Here is a 24,815-nt window from a genome sequence, read left to right as displayed (position 1 = left end):
CCACAACACAAGGTTCGGACGAGGTGAAAGTCTCGCGGGGAAGGAAAAATTCCTCTCAATCCAAGCAGCCACAGCCCACAGCCAGCCAGCCGGCTGTGGTGTGAGTGTTGCGTAAGCAACGTGATTTCTCGCTTCTGGTAGGTCGGTCTCACGTGCTTATAAAACGTGGTGGCGGCGGGCAAACTGTATCTCCGTCTTGTCGCCGTCTTTTAATGATAAAATCGCGACTAATGTTAAATAAACAAGCAGCCAGGCAGAGACTGACAAGCTGCTTTGTGGTTGGGCGTGAGGTTTTTGGACTTCAAATTAAGATTACTCATGCGAGAGAGAGAGCAAGCGACGATTGCTCTTGTTACACTGATAATCTCCTCTATTTAAGGTTGAACGATGGTGCAACAAACAAAAAAGTTGTAAAACTCCACACAGCAATTTGTGTGATTCACGATGGCGCTTACCACTCTCTTGCACTTGACTAAATAAACCTCGGTTCGCGTCCCCAAAACGACACGTCCCGTGTGTGTGTGTTGTTGTGTGTGCTTAAGCCCGTGTTGGAAAATAAATAAACGAAACCTTCTCCCTCTCTGGGCGCGCCGGCCTCTGTGTGTTGGAGCTTTGGAGAAGTGCACGTTCACGGCAAAAAGTGCATCGAGAGCATGAAGCGAGGAAGGTGGTGTGAGGAGGTGTGCTTCAAGCGCAAATGCTATCAAATGTGTTGTTTTGTTATTGCGAATATGTAAACGACTCCCTTGATTTTGTGAGCATATGTTGTTGCAGAGCAGTATCGACACGCGATTGGTTTTGTGATTTGGTGTTTGATTTGTACACACTTTTCAGTACAGTGTAAAAACGATTCCGGCGGAAGGTTCTCTTATCGGGTGTGTTGAATGAAAAATACTTTTTACTACAAATTAATTAATTTGTGACGCCTGCCTTATTAGCAGTATGGTTTAAGCAAACTGATGTACAAAATAGTGGTGGGAGCTCGGAATCGGACCTACCTGATTCCGATTCTGTGTTCGGAATCAATTCCGGGGCCGATTCCGGTGCTGGAATCGATTCCGATTACGGAGCCGATTCCGGAGTCGATTCCGGAGCCGATTCCGGAGCCGATTCCGGAGCCGATTCCGGAGCCGATTCCGGAGCCAATTCCGGAGAAGATTCTGGAGCCGATGTCGGAGACGATTCCGGAGCCGATTCCGGAGTTGGCTCCGGAGCCGATTCCGGTGTTGACTCCGGAGCGAAATCAGTCCAGGAATCTCCATGAGAATGGATCTTTTACAAGTAAATTTGGATTTTTGCGGTTATCAATAAGTAGTATGATTGGACCCAAACGCCTTTTTTATGGCGATGCCGAACTGACTCCGTTTGGTAGCCGATTCTAATTTATGAGCCATTTCCGATTCGAGAGCCGACTTCGATTCCGAAACCGATTCTGGAGTCGATTCCGGAGTCGATTGCGGAACCGACTCCGATTCCGGAGCCGATTCCGGAGTCGATTCCGGAACCGATTCCTATTCCGAAGCCGATTCCGGAGTTGATTCCGGAAACGATTCCTATTCCGGAGCCGATTCCGGAGTCGATTCCGGAACCGATTCCTATTCCTGAGCCGATTCCGGAATCATCTCTGGAGCCGATTCCGGAGTCGATTCCGATTCCGGAGCCGATTCCGGAATCGATTCCGGAAACTGATTCCGGACCTACTATCCGGAATCGATTCCAGAAAACTGCGGAGCTAACCGGAATCGATTCCGACAAAAACTTCAAAAACAAGCAACAAGGCTTCAGCAATGACGTCATCGCGTGTACAGTGGTTGTGGGTGGTTCCACGCGCGCCCATTCTTCAATTTATTCGCCAGTACTTCTACTGGGTGGTCAAAAGCAAAATAAAAAAAAAAAATAGAACCGCGAAACATTAAAGGCGCCGTTGCTTCTCTCTCTTTCGTTCTGTCGCTTCCCTCCCCGATAAGGGCAGCGAAAGTGTTGCCAACGAGAAAAAAGGTGTACTTCCTCCGGTCGGTGTTTGATTTATGCTTATTCGCGCGGGGGTTAGCCAGTATTTCATTGCGATAGTGGAAATGTTCCTGTTTTTTCCCCCCAGTTCTAACATCACACCTCTTCTATTCAGTATTAGGTTATGTTGGCTGGCTGTGAACCAATGAAAGATGTGTGTGTGTGTGTGTGTGTGTGTGTGTGTGTGTGTGTGTGTGTTTTATAATTTATGGCTTACACACATTGAAATATACCGGTTGTGGGTGGGTTGCAGGATGGTTGAAAAAAAAAATGAAATGATTAAAAGCGGAAAACAGCCATCCAACCGGATTAGGGATAAATCGTGGTAAAAGGTGTTACGGAAAGCGCAAACAGGGGCAAAAACCAGCTTAAATATTACCAATTTGTGTAACCGAATTTCATGCTTTAATGTTGGGTTTGTTTGGCCAACTATTAGTTGCAATTATTTGTAATTTTATTTACTCGATAAATAGCGCATTTTACTATACAACCTTCCAAATAGTGATGGCTAAAGTTGGCAAAAATCCGGAGTCAACTCCGATCCGACTCCGATAAATTCGGAATCGACTCCGGAAGGTAGGCCCCCGCTGCAATATCCGGAGTCGTTCGGAATCTTCCGAAATGGCCCAGAGTCGTCTGGAATCGTCCGGAGTCGTTCGGAGTCGTTCGGAATCGTCAGGAGTCGTCTGGAGTCGTCTGGAGTCATCCAGCATCGGCTGCAGACAGAGTCATCCGGAGCCATCTGGAGACGGCCGAGGTCGGCTTGATTCCTATTGACTCCGATCAACTCCGATTCCGAACGACTCCGGACGACTCCAGACGACTCCAAACGACTCCGATTGCGAACGACTCCGGACGACTCCGAACGACTCCAGACAACTCCAAACGACTCCGGACAACTCAGACTCCGAACGACTCCGACTCCGACTCCGGACGACTCCGGACGACTCCGAACGACTCCGAACGACTCCGGATGACTCCGACTCCGGGCGGATCTAGTGGTGCCATTTTGCCGGAGTCGGAATCGGACTAACAATAGTCGGAGTGGGATCAGAGTCGTGGGTGCGCTCCGTACAGAATATCACTTCTTCCAACCAACTGCACAGTTGTTGACATGCTTTATCCTTACCTTCAATTCCACGTGCAATGCATATCGCATTGATTGATTTACGTTCAAAATGCAAAACATATTAATCCACACACACAGCCAACCAACACACCCGCAACTGTTTCTCTATATCGATTTCTATCACGCGCTCCTATCTGTTGGCTGTTTTTTCCTTCTTATTTTGCACAATTCGCTAACCTGTTTCCATGCTCTCTCTCGCAACAGGTTAGACTAGCGCCCGCCACCACCGCACCACGCGCGCCACATTTGTTTACCTGTGATCGCGTAACCATGCAGCAACAGAGCCAACCAACCAAACCACCCCCCTTCACACGATATATAAATAGACGAAAGCGCCCCGCCTGCCTTGATAGAAGCGAAACCCCTAGAACACAGGGCGTGCAAAGGCTCCTTACAGCGAAGGCCGAGGAGCGAAGAAGCCATGCTAGCGAGAGAGAGAAGCTTTTTTGTGTGCGGTTGTCGTTATATTTCTAGATGCTGTTGCGGTCAACCGCATCATCCTTCTCGGTACGCACAGCAACAAACCAACAACAACAGCAGCAAAAAGGCTGGTGCACCAAATGAAGTTACTTCGCCTGTCTGTAGGCGAGTAATTCTATTTTTTTTTTGCTGCTGGTCGTTCTGCGTGTCGCGCTGGGCTGGAGATGCTCTAACACGGCCGCGTGAACACGATTTCCTTGCGCAAGTGCGCGCGCGCGCGTTCGCCGCGTTGTACAAAGCACTGCTTGGAGAGGAGAAGCTTTGGGGCGGTAAGTGGGAGGGTCTGTGTGCGTGAATCTCAAGTTTCCATGTTTCCAGCACCCCACCGGTGGTGAAAAGAACCCACACACTCCATTAACTCGTCGCTTCACGCTTGTGTGTGGCGGCGCATACGTTTACGACGATGCGTTATGTGAGCTGCTTTTTCGTACGCTTATTTCGTTTCAATTGCTTCGTTTTTTGTGTGTGTGTTGTTACTGTTGTGCTGCATAAAGTAACCAATTCGCGAACAAAAAGCGTCTTGCTAGAGAGAGAGAGACAGAGAAAGCCCTATAAAGGAGCTTGCCAAAGTTGGCCTAAAATTTTGCTCCCGTTTGGCCCACGCGACCAGTGGGATGGGGTGGGGTAATGTGTACAGTTTTTCAATCCGGTTACGAACTCTGCTGCCTGATGCTTCTCTGCGTTATAGTTTTATCTTGGTGGCGGCGGCGGCGGCGGCCGCATATAATCTAGCCGGTTCGTTGCGCCCACAGTTCTGTGAAGCCAAAAACCTACCCAGACGGCCGCCGCCGCCCCCTGACAATGTCGGTTCAGCACGAGCGCCTTATTTCTTAAGCCGCTGGGCCCATCAAATCCCACCCGAACTCTATTGCTTCTCGCGAACATTGTTTGTGTGTGTGTGTCTGGGGTTGGATAAGATATAGCCCCAAACACGGAGGCTCATACCGCGAACCCGTCAAAACGGTGCTGCGCCAGGTGTGTTATTACCGCGTGCTACGCAATCAAATCGCGCTCCCCCCCCCCCCCTCCCAAAGAAAGCTCATAAATACATCTCGTCGCTGCTGCTGGTGCCGGTTTTTAATGGCTCATTAAGAGGGAGCAGTGGCAGTGTGGCGTTGATGATGCCCGTTTTTCGGGCATGTTTAACAGATTTCGCGGAAAAGCTCATCGCCGAATCTTGCTGCTGCTCGTTCCCCTTTTTTCCTTCCCCCCTGGCACAGCAAGGGAGGCTATTTAGCACAAAAATAATAGGTAAAGCTTCAAATATAAATCTTGTCGCGGGTTCTGTGTTTTTTTGGTGCAGATAATTCAGCATCTCCGGAGCGCTGGCAGCTATTAAATAATGCACGCGAATAATGTGGCAAACGGCGCGGCCGTTTTAAAACGCAACACACACACACACACAAGACCGGTGGCACGACGATGATGCTTGTGGGAAGAACTCGAAAGCGTAACAGACTTGTTTGGGGCAGCAGCCGACGACGACAACGACGAGCACACATCTGGGTTTAGCATCTGGGACTTTTTTGTGTTGTTGTTTTAGTGGGAAACTTTCTCTCAGGCGGTAGTGGAAAATTTCACTTTCACAGCACAGAGGAGGAGCAGGTTAGGACACCTGTTATTAGGAGGTGGTGTTTGTGTTAAAGGCTGAAGTTTAGCGCGACTGCGCCGCCCTGTCCTGGAGACAGTCATTTACGAAACGGCAGTTGTGTTTTTAGTAATCAAAGATAGTAATCAATGTTGATTCGAGTTATGATTCATGAGTTAGTCTTAAAGAGTCATACATTTGAAGGTTCAGTGTGAAGCGATTAAAATCACGAGTCGAATATGTGAAGATTCATGAATCTCTATATGAAGGTTCATAGATTCATTATTAAAGTTCAGTTGAATCTCTAAAGAATCATGAATCTGTCAAAATGTATGAATCATTAGTGATCCTCGGAGGTGCAAACGACTCGCAGAGCATATTTTAAGATTCGAGATTCAGATTCATTGATTCTGTTAGAAACTGGCGCTCTAACCAAAAAAATAAGAGAACAAAGTGAATTTGATAGGTAAGCACTGAGGGTGCACCAAAAAATTAGTTTTTTTATTTATTCTCCGTTATCTTCGTTCTTGGGTGTTTTTATCGCAATTATCCCCTTTTGCGCGGTTTTCTCCCTTTTTATGCCCATGTACACAAAACATCGCCTTAGCTGACAGTTTGTTGGAACCTTATAACAGTTTCCAACAGATTCACTAAGATGGTTCATACAGATTAATGAAACGGAATCTGAGTTACTCATCTCTAATCTTGATGCTTTTTTGTTTTGAGGTACCTGGAAGAGCTCTGAACTGTCAAAATTATAACAAGGAGCTGTCAATTTGACAGTTGTCTTCACCAACATTTTTTGGTTTCACTAGCCTGATGACGTCAGCAGCAGCCATAACGTAACTTCTTTTCAACAAAATGAAGTTAGTTTGCCATCTACTGTATGTTTGTATGCGTTCGGAGTGCGTAAAGAACGTCATTCCCCACTTGACACTATCTACTTCCTTGTTTTGAGATCAAAAAGGCACATCCTTAGAACATGTTGCTTACGCAGGCGATTACGCGAGAAGGGAAAAACCCGCATTAGCTTGCGCGCATAATTGAATATTCTACCAACAGAGGCGGGGCGGCAGGTTGCGTTAGTGTTAGTCGGTGGTTTTTCGGGGATGTGTGTTTTTTCTTCCACCGGAAAAAGTGCTTCCTCCTGTTCCCTCCCTCCGGGAAGCTTCTTGTAAGTGAAGTGGAATTTAGTGGAGGAGAAGTTGAAGGTGAAGGCTACCGCTGCTGCGTGCATTAGTGAAGAAAGTTTGATGAAAGCATTAATGCAGAGAATGTGTGTGTGTGTGTGTGTGTTTTTGTGGGTGGTGGAGGTGGTGGGGAAGAGGAATGTTAGCATCCGACGTACCAGCTGCCACCGCCGCCACCGCCACCACCACATCACAGCAAAAAGAGGGTAACATCAAAGGAAAAGGTGAAAATCGTTTAAGCATCGACCGTGAGAGGGCTTCCTCACTTCTTCTGCTTCTTCTTCTTCTCAGTTGCTCTGGGCCGGCAGTGTACTGCCTCAAACCGTAGGACGTTAAGTGGGGTCATAGTGAGCGGAGGAAGGGAAAGAGAGAGAGAGGTGGGGGACTGTGTGCCGCCGGTCAAAGCCAAAAGCACTTCACATACTCAACCACAGTCAGCCTCTACCACCTTTTCCATCACCACACTTGTTAATTCCATCAATCTCGTTTTTCCAGTTGTGTGTGTGGATGCTTGTGTTAGTTTTTCCTTCGCTTCCGGCGACATTGCTGCTGTCCCTCGAGGGGGGGCAGGCCGCCAAACAAAAAGAAAAAACGAGTTTACTAATTGATGGCAACAGATTTCAAAGCATATCTTGGGACAACTTTTCACCAGCCAGAGGTAAAAGTGTACAGTTCCTTCTCTCAGTCACCCTTCATCGCCTTCTTTATACCCTTCGATATATGAATGAGTACACAAGTTTGTTACGTGTGTAAAGAATGGAGGAGATAAAAAAACGCACACACTACACTCGGTTGTAATACATCTAAGGCGGATGTTAGTGGCGAGAGAAAAATGTTACTAACTGGGGTTGAATTTTAATTCCCTCTTTCACTTCACAGTGTGGCTGGGACACAAGCACACACACACACACACTTACACTCCTGTCCCGGATAAGTGGTTGTGTAAATTGATAAAAATTGGTGTTGATGGCGCTATTTATTAGGTCGTGGTCGTGAGGAAAAATCGATTGCTACTAAAACAAAAAAGCTGAACCTCTGACGTAGGACTAGACCCGGGGATATTGCGGGTTGGCCGTTTTCCTGCCGAGCGCAACGGAAGCAAAGAGGCAACAGCAAAAAAGTGGATAGGAAAGCTATATCGACGTTTTATCTGTTTCCGTTTGCTGTGTTTCGCTTTATAGATGATGTGCTGTTTTCTTTTTAAAAGATAACATTATGAATTATTGATGGAATCGACATTGGAGCGCACGGCTGCTGGTGTAAAATAATAATGAAATTGTGTTCGATCTGTGTTTTCTATCCCAGTTTATGGCTTGTAACGGTCAATAGAGATGAAATTTCACACACGAGAAATGGTTTCATTTTGTCTAAATCGATTGATTGGTGGTTGCAATAGATAAATAGGATTTGCTTGTTAATAAACCTTTATTTGAGTTGTATGAAACATGAACCTTCCAGGACTTAGAATGATTTTATATTTCATCTTGGGGCTATTTAAGCTACCAAGTTCTTACCTAAAACAGTCAATTAATTTTGTACGATTTTTTGTTTGCTTCTCATTTGGGGTTTTCCTTTCTCCAAAGTATCATAATTCATCCCAGTGGGAGAGAAGAAAAAAAACGAGAAGTAAACTTTTTTGTCTTAACCTTCATCAAAATCCCTTTTCGATGGATCTAGGTCGTCCTTACAGCCAACGGGTTATAGCGCTCTTCTCGTCGAAGTACCATCATTTCGGGTGCAATAATGACAAAGTTCTGCTTAACCCACGTTTTTCTTCTCTCTTTTTTGTTGTTGGTGAAAAATCAATGAAACCCTCTACCAGCACTGAACGTTTTGCTCTCAGGTTTTTTGGTCTTAGCTTACCTTTTTTTCCCGCTGGGTGCTTGTTGATTTGTCTTAATTTGTATTACGATGCCCCCTTTTTCTTGGGCCCGATGCCACCGACATCACCATCGGCGGCAAAAGGTACTTGACCTTCTCTTGGGCTACACACAATACCATACCGTCTACAAATTATTTATTCTGCTTGTGCAATCAAGAATCGATCGATGTTGGGGTTTTCTCCTCCGCTTACATTTGCCGGCCATATCCAAACTTCCCAAGCTCTGCTTCTCTGTGTTAGGGGTTAGGTCTCTGTGTTGGAGTTACAGCGCGGATCTGGGATATTCACCCCATTTCGGTTTCTAAATTTGAATTCTCGAATTTGCATTTCATTATCCAGCACACCGAATCCTTCCAGGCGAAGAGGAGTTCCCAAAATTTGGCACGTTGTTCTTTGAAGCTTTTTGTCTAACCTAGAGGAAATGACCTTCCGGCCTTTCTTGTGGGACGATGGTTTGGTGTAAGGCACATTGGAACCTCTCCGTTTAAATGGCAGACATTATTCAAAGTCTATCATTGACATTTCAGACAGATTCAAAGTTGGAGCTCAGAATTGGGCCGCAGAACGTCAGGGGCAAAGAAAGACGTCGATGCTGTACTACAACAGGTCGCTCTAATTCCAAAGAAACCTCCCTGGACTCGCTCGATCATTCAATGACGCATGTGGCGCGTGGGATTCGATCGAAACACGGGCCATCCCAGTATGGCAGTAGAGCTAAACTTGGTCATGGCGTGGATGGTAGCGCCAAGTGCCGCCAAGCTGGCACGCCAGAGATGAGTCTGGGCGTTCTTGGAAAGCGCAAAACGTGACTCCAGACAAGTTTGGACCCATTTCTCTCCGCTGCGGATTATCTGTTTCTTTTGTGTACTGGAAAAAACATTGCAAAAAGCAGCAGCACACCACCCCCTAGGAGTACACCCTTCTGCTGCTGCTGCTGCTTTCCCATCGCGCCAACGGAGCAACCCAACCCGAAAGAGCACACTTGATGAAACCGATGATATTGCAAATGTTGACCTTGCTCACGGTGGGGTCCACACCCCCCAACACTAATCACCTTGCCGTCCACTCATCCAGGGGGCGGCACTATCAGAAACGTGTGTCTTCCTCAATGGAGGGTGTGGGTTTTGTTTTTTGCTCTAACGGAGCTACTTCCGTTCCAGTTCCAGCGCTTTTCCACCCATCGGGCTGCGGTCGTTGGGGTGGAGAGGGCAGCTGAAGTCGCAAAAAAGCACACATTAAGCGTGGAACAAAAAGACGTGGATAAGCCTTCGCGAACTCCAGCCTCGGAATGGTGTGGCGCATAGCAGAGAGGAGGAGGGCTCTTTGTACGCTGGCGAGGACGGCGACGGCAGGTCAAGTACGATAAAACTGTGGAGAGTTTAGAGGGTGTCCGTTTTTTTTTTGTTCTCTCTTCTGTCCGCGTTGGTTTTGTGTTTGTTAACATGCACCAGTTCCATTTTTCAGCCAGCGGCCGCCGCCAACCCATTTCAGCAGATGGGCGTTGGTGGTGTGGTGGCTTCGCTTGAGATATTCCGTTGCGTTGTGGAACTTTTTGGAGAACGCGGGTAGTTTGGAGATGGTGTTTTTTGTTGTTATGTTCCATTTTTGTTGCATCTTTGGCTGAGGAATGACTCAATACACTCATGAGGCAGCAAAGGAACGGATTTTTGGCGTTTTTTGTGTGTTTCGCCGTGTTGGGTGCACGGGATTACACTACAGATAATAAATAATTATAGTGCACACGTGAAGGAGTCGGTGGAGTGGTGGCCCCGTTGTTCAGAGAAGGAGTTTTTAGATGGAAATTATTTTATACCGTACGGGATGATGGCATAAACTCCTGACCGAGATAAGGTGCACTGGCCAATTTCGGAATTGCACTATCACATTTGTAGACCGTTTTTTGAAATGATGTAAACCTCTTTTTTGCTGCTCGTTGTTTTATTTTTTAGTTGTACAACAATTTCCACGATTTTGCAAAATCATTCCAACCAAGTTGTGTAAATTCTTCGCTGTGCAGAACATTCGTTTCCAGTGCGCTCTAGCATTCTTCTCGATTCAACAAAACAGCATCAAATTTAGTTTCGTCGTTGGGTTGTTGCGGTTTTCCGCCCAATTGCCTTTGTTCTGTGCCGTTACTGCACATGGTTCTCCCATTTATAGCCAGCGCCGGTAAGAAGTTTCAGCGAATGGCTTTAAATTTAGCGAAATTAACACATTACTTCCATCTGCTGCTGCTGCTACTAGTACCGATCGAGTGACGCTATTTTAGTGGCACGAAAATTCAAAGCATGCCTCTGTGCACACCGGAGCTGTTGTGTGTGTGTCAGTTGACTTCTAGACGATGTCGGAATTTTCCTTTGCCGTCAGCCCTGAAAAAGGGGCGCGTGTGTGGTGTGTTTTTTCTGCCAGTATATACGTGCAGACTGTGTTTCTGTATTGATTGTGGTTGAGAAATCGATCCACACAATTGCCGAAGCTAATTATGAAACTAGACGTGCACATTGGTTTCGTCTTGTCGGCTGATTTCCACTTGAATTACTTTGATTTCATTTGGTTCCTTATTTAATCGACATTTGGAGTTCGCAATCGTTAGCTTTTATGCGGAAATTAACTGCTCACTGAAACAGCCGACTCACGGTGTCATGCAATGCGCCTAGGTTGGATACGTCACCCGTCCTGCGATCGATTCCATACTGAACTTTGATGACTTTCTACCGCAATAGAAACTTATTTCGGCAAGTAAACGGGGTTGACTTAAGGCATATCAATATTACTTTAAACACACGACGACTGAATGAAATCATCTGATTGCTGTAAAAATAATGTATTGTGCAAAAACCGGTTACTTCTCGAACCGCGATAAACAGTTTTTATTGTTGTGGTAATGAGGGTCAATTAGGCGTTGTTATACCTGATACAAAAAAATCAATCAAAAGCTACTGCTGCCCTACATAATTTGCACTGAATTGTCATAGTTTTAACGTAAATTAGTGCGCACACACCTCCCCACATTCCTCTACACTCTCAGCCCTCCAACTTTTTCTCTCCTGCTTATCTGTCTTTTGTCATAAAGGGTGTGTTTATGCCCCATCGTGCAAGGCTTTAGATTCATTTTTTTCTATTATTTTGTTTTCCTGCAACCAGTTGTAGTGGCAGGCCAGCTTGGGTCGTGACTTGGCTAGTCGGCGACTATTTAATGTGTGTGTGTGTGTTTGTAGTGCGGTTCTCTTGCTTAGAAGAGCGAAGGAATGCCGCACTGTGCCGCACTCGTGTGTGGTGATAGCGGCGGTGTCGTGTTCGTTCTAGCAAGCAGGCGCTCATGGCCGTTTGGTGGGGTTGGAGAATGGGCCCCAAGGAATGGGCGCTGCAGCAATGACCCATAAATTCCCTAACCAGCCAGCAGCAGCACCACCACCGGGGGTCGCCGGCATGAAGGCGTGAAGGGTGAATTTGACTAATTAAAATTTTCCCTTTCATTGAGCGAAATATTTCGTGCAAGATTTGTACTGTGAGGGGGTGAGGGTTTAATGTAGCGTAAAGGGTCAACACGGTTGGCAGTTCCTTCCGGTGTGTGCCTATGCCCTTGAGGGAATCACACGACGACACATATCGCAAAACTGCGCACATTTGTATCACAACAGACATGCGTTTCACAAAGCCAGTTCGTGCTGTGATGCTTTATTTTATAGAAAACAGCCATAACGAAAGAATGAGAAGCTAAGAACGTTTTCTCTCTTTCATTCTTTCTAGAGCAAAATATTTCCTTTTTCGGTAGCTTCTTGTCGACATGAGGGCGTCTTTCGAACGATTGCGCGCTGCTCTGCCTTTAGCGTCATTGCAGATAAAATCGGAAGCTGAGTAGATGTGGATCTTCCGTTCGTTTGGAGCTCTACTTACCGATTCTCCCCCCTTTAGCACATTGTTCTCCTTCTCATTTCCAATTCAATCGTTTTTCGAACGTTGTGGAAGTTTTTTTCTCCCTTCTCTCTTCTCTTTTCACGCTAAAAGATTTAGCACGAGAAGGAAAACACTCTACCGGCAGCTGAGGTTGTTGTGTGTCGCAGTTTGTCTTGCAACCGGAAGAATCACTTCTGCAGATGCGATCGAACAAAAAGAGGGGTGAAAAGGTGCTTCTTTGTTGGCGAAGTTTTGCAGAGGTTTAATCGCCATCCACCAATACCGCTTAGATGGATCGGGAGATTTCCACTGGGCAGGGTGTAAGAAGGCTAGGTCGATGAACGAAACATTGGTGGAAAATAAAGGTTCACTGAACTAATCACAAAACTATTCTCCCTCCTCACAAGCTGGGTGTGTGTGTGTGTGTGTTTGACGGAGCGAACGGGAGGGATTGATTGGTCGGCGTCACACACACACAGACCATGGCTTAGGTTCCTGCATGGAGGAAGTTTTGCAGACATCAATCCATCAAAAAGCGGCTGTCATAGCGCGGTGGCGTCCGGGATCGACGAACGTCTGTCAATTTCCCTTTGGTCTGGTGCGAGAGAGGGTTTATGATTTGAAGTTTAGGCGTGTGAGAGGGGCAAAAATGCTTTAAAAAGAAGGAGCGAGAAAGAGCATTTTGCTGCATTGGGATCGCGTGTGCGTGTGTATGTGGTTAGGCATGTTATGCTTCTCGCGACAGTTTCACTGTGTACTGCTGACTCATCTTTCCAGCCGACGTGCAACCTCGAACTTCAACTCAAACTCCAATTCCAGCCCAACTCGTCGGTCCGTTTCAGTTGTACCGGCTCTTCGTTGGACACTGTGTGAAACACACTCTCATCCCCCCCCCAAAGCAAACAACAAAAAAGCCGTCGTCGTGCCGTCTGGGTCATATCAAGCCCAGTGTTGTCACTCACTGATCGTTCAGTCGCGCTCTCCCCCTGACGACTGGCATTGAAATGAATGAGGGGGGAAAACAGAGACGTTATCGTTGGTTTTTTTTTTCGTTTTGTGCGTTAACGGATTTTATGCTGTTTTATGGGCAACTTCATTGTGTCCATTGCGTACTGGGTGAAGATGTGTGCCACTCCTCGTGCCACGTGTGCGCCGCAAAGGAAGGAGGTTTCGTGTGGCGTTTGGGTGGATGTGTTAGCGAAAAGAGCAGACAGCACCGCTTAATTAGTCTGGGCTAACAGAGCACACCTTTTCTGAGCTTGTGTTTCACATTAAGGATGCAACGAAGGCAATTAAAATCATTGGATTGAAAAATCATAATGTTCTGTGTGGGATATAAGTTTACGGGTCTGTAGGTGGTAGAAGCATTCGGATCTAGTTCTTAAAATTACTTTTTACCCTGGTTTATACGGCAGTTAGCTCAACGACTGTGATAGTGTCATTGATAAGCACTTGGCCCCTCGCGCTCGGCGTCGTGGGATCGAAACTCATCGGAACTGACCGCACTGGATGTTTTTAAAATACAATATGTCATTTCGAAATGCAGTAATAGCTTAAAAGGTGAATTAGCAAGCAGCTTGATCGAATTATAAACCTCTGCTGCACGTAAAACATCATAAAAGTATTTATTTAAAAAAAAATAAGTTCATATGTTTAAAACCATTCGTGTTCGACAATGAGCAATCATCGTTCGCGCTAAATGGGTGATTTTCAGGTGTCCATTTCAATCACAAATCACTATTTTTCTCTACCGCACTGGATTGTTCTTGTGCTCATTTGGTCCGAATCGATTGGCTGCCTCTTCTCTCCACCCTTTCGGTCGAGCCACAACCGCCAACCGTCCACCGATGGCTCCACTGCTAGTGAATTATTAATTACTTCGAAAACTTTGCCTCGTTCGGTTACCGCTTACCGGCACCGGACCGTGAATTTTCCAACATCGGAAAAGGGGTAGTAGTAGTTAAGCACACGCCAGCAAACGCTCGCAAAGCAAACAGCACCAACAGAGCAGGCACGTTCGAAGGGCGGCCGGAGGCGCATTGCCTATCCCAGCACTAAAATCGATCGACATTCGATCATGATGGTAGAGGAGGTCCTTTGGTCGCTTCATTTTATCTAATAGAAATTTCATGCAATTACCCGTCTGTGTGCATAGGGCGCGCAACTGGCACGGACATGGAGCTTTTGTCATGCTGTTGGTGTGGGTGAGTGAGTGAATGAGCGGGATAGCAAAACAGATTATCTAACGTTCTCTTTAGCACAAAACGAGGCACTGCTACTACCCCTCTCTATAATCCTTCCACTACAGAACTCCCGTTGGCCTGTTGGCAATCCTTTCCCACAGCCATCAAGCGACGAACTCGCTCTCTAACAGTGTGTGTTTCCGTGCTTGTGTGGCTCTCAGGGGGTCGTAATCCAATCAGTTTGTGCCCCACCGACAGCGTCAGCCACATTTAATCTCACCTCCGTATAGAGCAGCAAAAAAACAGCCCTTCCTCGTGAAGCTTTCACGCTTTTTGTGGAAGGTGATATGTGTGTTTGGTTGCGAGCGGAACTGAAACCAGCGGAGAAGCTCCCGGCTTTTTCGCCCATATGTGTGTGCACTGAAATGAAACGGCCTCGATTCGATTCAACTCGGCTGCATTCTCATCTGTGATGCGAATGTACTGCTCCTCTTGAAAAGCCGCATTAGTGTGTTGCCGGGGTGGGTTACACCGAGGCGCGCGTTACGCTTGACACAACTTCCAGCTAGAATCAACGAGAAACGGTACGTGTACAATCACACACACGCGCGTGGAGCGAGGCAAAAGGGCTTCTGTGTGGTGGGGCTGGTGGTGGACCCCTTCACACTGTAGGTGAGGGCGCGCGCGCGCGGATGATGGTCACACTTGCCTGGGTGCCAACTGGGCTACCCTTTTGGGCCGGACATTTAAACACCTATGGTTTGTGTGTCTGTTGCAAGCCGATTGTGTCGGCAGAACGTGTACGTCATCATCGTGGTTTCATGTTTCAGCGGGTTGTTGTTGCCCCCGGGGTCGATTCTACTTTCTTCAGCTTTGCGCGCAAAGGTCGCCCTAAGGTGTCTGGCGGGAAAAGTATAAGACATTCTTATCAGTGCTGCCCGCCCGAAGCGGAATGGAATTTAATCCAATCACATGCTTGCAGAATTCCAATGCTCTCTCCTCCACCCTGTGAAGTGACGAATGGGAAGAAATGCCATGGGAAAAATGGCAAGTGGTGGGAAATATATTTATGAACGTGTTGGGTCTTTTTGGTTTGCACACATCCTTTACATCATCCATGACCCAAACGATGTTCGGTCATCGTAGTTCGTCTTCCGTGCTCTAAGTGTTTGCTTTTTAAAACAATCACAACACAGCAAATTGAATTTTCATCAGAATTCTTAAAGCGGGAATTGGGCATTTATTCTTGTACCTCTCACGCATGATTTGATCGTTTGATTTTTTGGAGTTCGTTTCGAAATGCTCCTCACGCAGTCGGCAATTTTCAATCGCAGTAATTATTTGCCGGTAGTGAATTACATCGCACTCCTAATGAGCTTACGGTTTACGGGCTTTTCCGCACGATTTTGGATAGCCTTGAAACGTCTTGAAGGACACCACCGTACACCAGAGCGTGAGGTAAGCTTAATGGCTCCCCTCTGCTCCGAAATCAACACGCAAAACCAAATCGCGAATGTCCCGAAGCAGTCAAAGTCGCAATCGGCAAACAGGGCAATCCAAGAGAGCGAGAGACTGAGAGACACGGTTGAGTAATCAAGGCTCTTGGAAGCGTGTAAATTTGTCCTGCAAACACACGGGCGCCCTGCGTTCGTTTCGCTTCCATTGCATTCACTGGGGCGCCTTTTGCTCTTCTCGGGTGTGTTTGTGTTTCTGTACAAGATGTTCCAGTCTTTTCCAGATAAATGGAGTGGTGTTCTATTTTTATGATCCGCAAGAATAACCTTAATTTCATCCTTTACATCCTATAAATGCTCTCACTCACACGCTGATCGCTGTGCATCCCTTTTAGCGTTCGTTGGGCCTATCCGAACAAACACATAGACCATGTACAAGACCGGTTGTGGGCTTTTCAATATTGAGTTCGAATTCATCGCCTCACCCCTCAGAAAACCATCGAACACACCAGAAATCCACAAATCTCCGACCAAAGGCAACCTTTTGATGTGAAACGAAGGAGTGCGCTCTGCCTATTCCCCCGCAGAACTGTCAGAAAGATGACGCTTGATTGAACTATCCTAATATTGATCTGGTGAGACTGTCGCTACCGTAGTAACACCCACCCACCTTCCCCTCTTGAACTGGGGGTTGAATCTTCGAAACCGAGAGGCTTTTCACGTCAATTAGCGTCAAAATGTCGACCGCGCAAGGTTGAGAAGAAGGTGCGTGTTTGTTGTCAGTGAAAGTCCGTGATGCGGCAGTGGTGCCGTGCGTGTAGATGTTGACGTGTGTAGAGCAGAAGTTCTGCTTCTGCTTCAGGTATCTCTCTACACATATCGGCTGACGTTAATTAACGGCAAAGCTGTTGTTGGCTGAGATACAGGGCAGAGGTGCTAATCAAGTTTCGGTCCGATAATCAAACGGTGTACAGGGAATTTTCGAACAGGTTAGTTCAACCTGCGAGGTATGATATTGGATTGTTGTTTTGATCGCTTTAAAGACTGTTTGATCTTAGTTTTTAATGTTTCTCCGAAGGCTTTAGCGAGATGTATGCATCAATTTGTCATAAAAATAGGCACGCTTATGCTTCTCGGAATAGCGATCGATAAGATTAGATTTACGCGCGCCCCTGACCTTATGTGATGGATGAGTAGCACGAGAACTTGGTCCCAATTTCAGCGCCACCGTTCTAAACATAACTCGAGCCAACTTTACGATGTCCAAACGAAGAATTCGTTTCTATTCCGTATCCTGTTGCCTTTGAAACACGCTGACCTTATATCGATACTAATTTGTGTTTTCTTTACTCTCTTTCTCTTTCCAAAACAGAACTGCGTCTCCGTGCCAGGGACCTCCTACAAAGTGAACCAACGTATCCGTGCCGTGCGTCATCATCTTCTTCATTGGGAAAGAGACCTTCTTTTAATTGCAAAGTAGGCAACTGGCTGTCGTCGGTGGTCAGTGCAGAGGGCACGTCTCAACCAAGTCCACCGTGCTGAAGAAATATACAGGCATTTCGCAAGCCGTTCAAGCCTCCTCCAAAGGTTACGGGTGTATTCTTCTGTAGGACGTGACGACAGCCGGCATTAGTTCTCACCCGGTGGGGACACTGCAGGGAAATCAACAAAGATAGAGAACGATACCTGAACCCCATGAGAACCTAAGGATCAGTCTGCGTGTGTGTGTGTGAGCGTTTGATATCCTTTCCATCGCCGCACACAAAAAGGAAGTCTCATGCTTTCGTTCCGCTTGCATTATGATCGCATGTCCGCCGTTCGGGGTGTGCTTGTCCGCTGTCCGTTCAATAATCGATTGGAATTGGAACATCCTCCTCTCCCTGTCTTTGCATGTGCCTGTCTGGGACGTTTCCTTATCCGCTTGCTGCGGTAATTACGAGGATGAGCTTTTGGGGGGCGGCAGGGCCTTCGAGGCATTGGAGCATCCAATAAATCTTCATTTTACCGTTGGCGGACTGTTAGTTATGGCTGTTGGTGAAGCAGGTGTCGCCTGCTGAGGGTGCTCTGGGTTGGAAAGGAGATTTGTTTGTTTGTGGTTTCCGTACTGGAGTGTGTTTGAGACATGTTGGGAAAGAGTATTCTATAAGAATCGAAATCGAATGGAAGTGACGAAACATTGGAGTCTTTGGGGAAATAGAATTCTCTACTATTTCGTTTCATCTTCTGTTTTTTTTTTGCTATTCACAGCCTCTTATATCTATATATGCGACTCCAATGAGACTAATTATACTTCCCTTTTGCTTGTTTTAGATGGTGTGAACAGCGGTAGACGCCGTGCATGTGCGTGAGTCTCTTCTGAAGCTTGTAAGCTTCCGTGACGGGTACAAGCAGCCCCGAAGCAAAGGAAGAGAAGCTCCCCAAGCCGATCCCTCGGTGCATGTGTGTGCTTCCGGTGAGAATGGAAAACGTTTCGGTGCAGCCGAGAAAGCAGAAAACCGTCACCACCACCACCTCAACGGCAACGACCAGCAGCAGCTCCAGGTTGTCGCAACATTGCTGAAGAAGCAGCACTGTAACAGCAGTCTCGTTTTTCGGTAGTGTAGCAACCGGCGCGGACCCATAAGGAGCTACGGAGAACAGGATTCCCGACTGGTCAATACCGCGCGCGCGTGTGTGTGTGTGTTGTGGTTGTGGTGACTCCCTGTAGTAGTTGGTCAAGCCCCATATCCCCAGGGTGCTGTGTGCAGTGTCCTGGTGTGTGCGCAATGCACCTATGTGAGCATTTCTGCCAGTAGCGTTTGAGTGTGCGTGCGTTCGGAAGGAAAAAAGCAAAAAGTTTTTGGGGTACGTTTTACAGTGATGCAGTGGCGGTTGCTGTTGGCAGGCAGGGTGCAAGTGCAAAGCAATCGAAAAAATTAACAAACGGCCGAAAGCCCGCGTTTCGTGAGCGTTCGCTTTGGTGTACGGTGTTCGGTGGTTCTTGCGAAGGAGACAACACATCCAGCGTTCCCGAGCGTTTAGGAGATCTTCCTCAGTTAAGAGGGCAGCAGCAAACAGCAACAGTATAGCCGCGGCAGCCTGTGAAATCAATACGACGATGTCGGCCACGATGAGAACCACCTTGCAGACGGTGCCGGAGTCGCTGCCGGCCGACCACATCACCAACAGTGGCGCCCCGGTGCAGTGCGCCGCCCAGATGGAACCGAAATCGCACTCGCACAGCAACTCGGCCGGCAACAAATCGATCCGCTCGTCCACCAGCCGGGTAAGTGATCATTTCATCTGGTTACGGGTAGCTTTCATCAGCAAAACGCCATCGCCGCCTGTCCATTACACTCTGGCTGCGGTTAATGCCTGTCGAACATGCTGGGGAATTGTTATCGCCGACAAATTTTGTTGTATTATCGTCTTTTTTTATTGTGCTTTCGGGAGAATATGCTTTTTCAAAGGGGTTCATTATGTTCAAATGTGGGAGAATCAATGTCGTCGTTGTACAATTTGTATTCTGTCAAATTCAAATGCTTTTTTTTTCTTCGTAAGAGTCACAACTTTCGTGTGCTTTGTGGTACAAACCGTGTCGTCCGTTCTTGTTCAAACAAACATACATGTGTGGTGATGGTGAAACAGATATTACAACCAAAAACAAACATCCAAAAAAGACGCTGCCTGTAATTGGATGTTTATCAGCGAACTAAAACGAGGTCAAATAAAATTAAATTAGGATTATTCTTAACCGCAGCAGTTCCATAAAGCTGCATCTAACTGCACCCTGTCACGTAATCGATAGGGGAAAAGCTCCAAAAGTTGGGGCTTTCCTTCTTTTCCGACCTCCGAACGCCAACTTCCCGTTGGGATTGAATTATTGATGGACGCAAAGCATGATGTTTCCTGGATACCAGGCCAAACCAGCGTAGAATGTGTGGTGGTGTGTATGTTCAATACATTTTACATGGTAACGAGTGTCAATTTCCCTTCCAAATAAAACATAACTCTTCTGGTCCATTACGGAACTACCGTTCTTTTTCTTTTCCTGTAACCATTCTTAAACATTCAAACTTCTCATCCTCTCCGATATGTAGGCAAACTGCATTGGAGGAGTTTTCGATTGCGATTGATGTCCTAAAATTACGTCATTCCGTTGAAATTTCAACTCTGTGCAAACTCTCTTCCTGGGAATTATATTTACTGCCCGAAAGCGTTTGCTTATCCTGTTTGAGTGATCATTCCATCATTCCATCCATTTTCAATGGCATATGTTGTGTGTCGTGTCTATTTCTTCATCTTGGAGAGGCGACCCCGTGAGTGCGCACGTCAGAAAACGGATGTCTTGCTTTTTTTTCCAGCAGCTTGTTCGTGTTCTCTGCTGGGAAAAGGGAAGAAGGGATAAAATCAATAATGCATAAGAGCACCTGACTGTGTACTTCCGCTTTAGGCACGTGTGTCTAAAGCCTCTCCAACATCTTCGCATAGAGTAGAGAAGAAAAACATCAACAAGCTCTACTCCCTGGAGGCTTTCGATGTTGACAGGCGCTGGATGTCTTGAGCAAGAACGTGGCTATTCCAGGAAAATGAATTCCAGGAAAGTAGAGACAGGTTCTAACACATACAATCCATTTTCCAGGTCTTGTAGAATGTACATTTGGAAATTGAACGGAATGTTCCAACAAATTGGTACACCACAAATATCCTGAGATATTCATCAATAGTTATTCCTTGCGTCTAATAACTCTCCCTTTAACTGCTGTACTGGAATGTTGATGCCTTCAAAACAAATGAGCTAAACTCTATCTTCGATCTGGTGTGCTCTAGTGTGTACCATTCCCCTCACAGTCTGGTGCAGAAACTCTTATTTATGGTCCCACAGAAGCCTCGAAAAGCTATCTTCCGTTGCGATATACCGGGAGTTATCGGTGAACTCCAGACCTTTGACCGTCTAGAAAAGTCTGTGGTGTGCGCACACGTGCACGCGTGTGTGACCTTCTCCGACGTGCTGCATATTTCATCTGCCTTCGAGCTCTACTACCGGAGGCACGATCGTTCTCGTTGTGCGTGGTGATTTCATAAATTTATTTACCCTTACCCCCGTGTACGCTCGCGTTCTGTGTTGTGCCTGGCATTGCCACCGGCAAGAGCGCCAGCAGAAGCGACGAAGGACACGCTCTCTGCAACATATTGACTGTTCTTGTTAGAAATTAATTCCCATTTGTCTTGTCGGCTGGTAGGATGCGTCCTGGGCGCGGTTCCAGGGCTGTCGAACTCATACCATGTGGGTGCAATACTGGTTTTTGGTGTAGTGTGGTGGTGGTGGTGGTGGTGGATGTGCATAGTATGAACCATGTTTAATGCATCCCCAATGCCCCATCCAGTTTGAAGAGATAACTCACCCCGTTGTGTTTTGCATACGGCGCGGTTCGTCGAGCGCGCGGTGTGTACTCCATTTTTACGCCCACTTAAGCGCTCTTGGGGGTGTGCGCTCATTAAATATGCATCTTAAATGAGTTGTGCGCTGACGAGCAGCGTGCGACAACGATGATGATGATGTTAATGATGATGAGACCGCGTCACCGCACGGGAAATGTAGAATCCTTTCCCGGCTATTTCCTTTCTGTTCTGGCGATGCACTCTCGACTTGTGCGCTGCGACCGTGAAGAGTCCGTGAGTGTATATTTGTATGATTTACTCCGGACCTTGCTATTGAAGCTGCTGCGGGATGATAATGCCGGAAAGGATAATGGAAACCCTCGAGACAACAGCGTTTTCGACAGCGCACCGTTCACGCGTGCAAATGGAAAGCGCTTGATGCGCGGTTCTTTCCGTTCCTTCCCCTGGTGAGTGCATTTTGTGTAAAACTCAAACTGCTGAGGCGCCCGTGTGCCGCAGCAATTGTCAAGGATGGCTTTGAACTGATAAGAAATATGGTGTAGTGGAAGGTCTGGTTCACGGAAAGGCTGACGTCGGTATGATACGGCACAAGAGCACGCAGTCAGTGAGAGTTGGGGATGCTAGAAATTGAGCCCATCTTCACTGAGAGATGGGTGTGGTCCCCGGTAGCTACGCGAAGGCTGCGAGCTGTCGGAACACGAAAGCGAGCCTTACATTTCAATTGCAAATTACAACCCGCGGTAGGGACAATAAATCGACAGCGCGCGCTGACAGGAGGTCGTCAATATGTTTGCAGACATTAGACGCGCGCCTCATTTCCTCCCAGTTATTGAAGTGTGTTGTTTGGAGTCGTTTGGTTTTTCGAGAAATATGAAACTCGTATCCTTTGTTTTGGTAGTCTTGCACACAAACGGAGATGATTCCGAGTTTATGTTCGAGTAAAAGTATTTACATCCCAATGCCACAAAAGCGTTCCAACTGCAAAAGATATTCCTTTTTATCACAGCAATAAAAAAGTTGCAAAAGAAAAGCTCTCCAAAAGCGCGCGCCGTTTTTATACATTTGACCCATTCGCAGCAGGAGAGGGCACACAGGATGAGCTGTAAATTATTTCCCAAGCAGCGCTCTTGAACTTTATCCACTGGCGGAAAACTGGGAAAAACACGCCGCCGACCGACGAAGCCCTATTACAGCCGTTCTGTGGTCGTCGTGGTAGAGCTGAAGCGCACTACAAAAAAAGAAAAAAAGACAAGGAAAATGGCAAAAATATGCAAAAAGGATGCTTTACCGCAACACAGCAGCCGCGCCACCGCCGCCAGCCCAGTAGAGAGCTCCACTTTTACTTGATGAAGTAATTTTGCTCCCCTCCACGGGTGAAGTGTGGGGGTTTTGGTTTGTGAGCAGGGTTTACCGACGGAAACGCACTGAACGGTGGAAAACCCAAGAGAGAGAGGGAAGCTGAGTTCGTGGAAAATCGAAATCATCTTTTCAAAAATCATCCAACGGGTGGAGGGAAGCGCGTGGGCGCTTGTTGGAGATGAATATTTCACATTCTGATAAAGTTCCCAACATGGAGGAAGATAGAGGGAGAGCGAAAGAGACACATCGTGAAGAAGGAGGGGGTCTTCGTTAATGTCGTTTGAAAAGGATGAAAGAAGGGGTTAAATTAATTGGGAGGTTTTCCGGAAGGCTTCTCCTCTATTTGTGTTTTCCGAATGAAGCGATGGGCTAGGAGCGTGTTTGTTTTGAGAAGTGTACTATGATAAGTATGATGGCTTCACAAGTAAAATGGAAATTTTCAGTTAATAAAGAAAAAACGAACACTATTCAGCTTGGCGTGTTTTGGTTCCGTTGGATTCCAACAGATGGCAGCAACGTGCAGTGACACTATTAAGCGTCTTTGGTGTAAGAGTATGATGTTATAGCTTCTATAATTAAATTACTTTACTATAAAATATTTAAGTATGTTATAATTTACTATAAAATGATTAAGTCTTCTGCAATTGATATTTACGCCATCCTTTGAAACACTAAGGTCTCAGAAACCCCTGAAGTATCTTCTTTAGTTCCCGATTTTCCCGCTCGGCGCTCTCGTCGATGCGGTTGATGCAGCTCACCTTGAAAAAACGCGATTGAACCCACCAACAACTTCCAAACATCGCACGCGTGGTGCTTCGGGAAAAGATCTTCCCTGTAACACGAACCTGTGTGCCCTCCTCCTTCTTCCCGATCATCCCATCTGACGTGTTGTTGTTGGTAGTCACGATATTCACTCGCTTCATTTGGCATGTTGTTGTATACTGCTGCTGCTGCTTGCCTGTCTGTAGTATAGAGAGTGTAGCTAGGTTGTTGGATTTTTGCGGAGAGCTATTTATAAAACTTTGTGTGTTCCCTGTGCCGTTTTTAACAAACCTTCCGGTGGTCTCCCCCTTTTTCCCCCTTCGTTCGCCAATTCTTTACGCCACCTCTCTCCTGTGCTGTGTGTGTGTCACATCTTCCGCGAGACATTTTTAACGCGTTCTTCTCAATCCCCCGTGTTTTTTTTCCCCATGTAGCCGCTCTCGCCGTACACAATTACACTTTTTCGATGATCTCCGAAGCAAGCAGAAAAAAGGAAAATCAGTGAGGGCACCCGTCACATTCGCGCATTCTTCCTCTAGGTTGTGTTTTGACAGACGCGCGAGCCGTTTGAATTTGCGTGTCTGCTGCTGCTGCTGCTGCTCGCTCTTGAGCGAAGAATTTTTACGTGGTATTTTTATGTGCTTCTGAAGTTGGCTTGTTGTTGTGTGTGTGTGTCGAACGAACACTTTTAGTTGGGTCTTTTCCACCACCCCCTCAAAACATAGACCAGGCCACCAGGCATCGTTGTGTGGGTGTAAATGCAACGTGCTGCTCTCTTCCAGCGCTCGCTCGGGAAAAGGAAATTAGGCATTCAAATGATAGGTTATTAAACCGACATCCGTCGGCTGTGTGTGTGTGTGTGAGTTCCCCGGTTATTCATCACCTTCACGATTTTTTTATCGCCCACCAATCGCCTGCTGAGGGATCTCTATGCGTATGCGTTTACTTTACATGCTGCATATTTCCCTCATTCCTTCCCACCTTCTGTCTGGGATGTGGCTGTGGACGTAGGTGGAGCGCGAAAAAGCCTATGTGTGTGTGTCTGTCTGTGTGCAAGCAAAATCAAAAGCCCAAAAGGGCAGACACAATAATTGGTGGTAATTTTCTACGCTCCTTTGCACTCCTTCCTGTGTCGGGAAAGGGGCAACAGCCACCGCCGCCGCACATTAATCAGCACCAACCGTGGCCGATCGGTATCTCGCGGAAACGTTCGAGGAGAAGGATCGGGACCCAAGTGTGTGTGTGTGTATAAAATAATAACACGATGGAAATAATGTTCATAGTTCGATTCCTCAGCAACGAACGCGAAACGAGGCAAACATCTCCCCACATCTCCTCACCAGAACGCATTGGATTCGATTTCAATTTTACGCAAAATGATCCCGCTCGCCGCGCGCACATAATAGCATGGATCGCGCATGATGGGAGTACACATAAGAAGCACAAAAAAACCCCGTCGCTATTACGCAATTGAGCGCGTGTAGTGCAATGGAACAGAT

At 46.8% G+C, this 24,815-nt stretch overlaps 1 protein-coding gene across 1 annotated transcript in view; it reads left to right on the top strand.

Annotated features, from left to right (window-relative positions):
* Positions 1–24,815, top strand: part of LOC120900457 — a 67,733-nt gene that overhangs the window by 11,632 nt on the left and 31,286 nt on the right. The window contains exon 2 of the mRNA XM_040307489.1: positions 18,124–19,078. Coding sequence (XP_040163423.1) covers positions 18,911–19,078 — 168 coding nt within the window. The 5' untranslated portion in view covers positions 18,124–18,910. The remainder of the gene's footprint in view (positions 1–18,123; positions 19,079–24,815) is intronic.

Source organism: Anopheles arabiensis, chromosome 3 (assembly GCF_016920715.1).
Source record: "Anopheles arabiensis isolate DONGOLA chromosome 3, AaraD3, whole genome shotgun sequence".
Lineage (NCBI taxonomy): Eukaryota > Metazoa > Arthropoda > Insecta > Diptera > Culicidae > Anopheles > Anopheles arabiensis.
The sequence above is the reverse complement of the archived record's forward strand: the minus strand, read 5'-3'. Positions and strand labels throughout refer to the sequence as shown.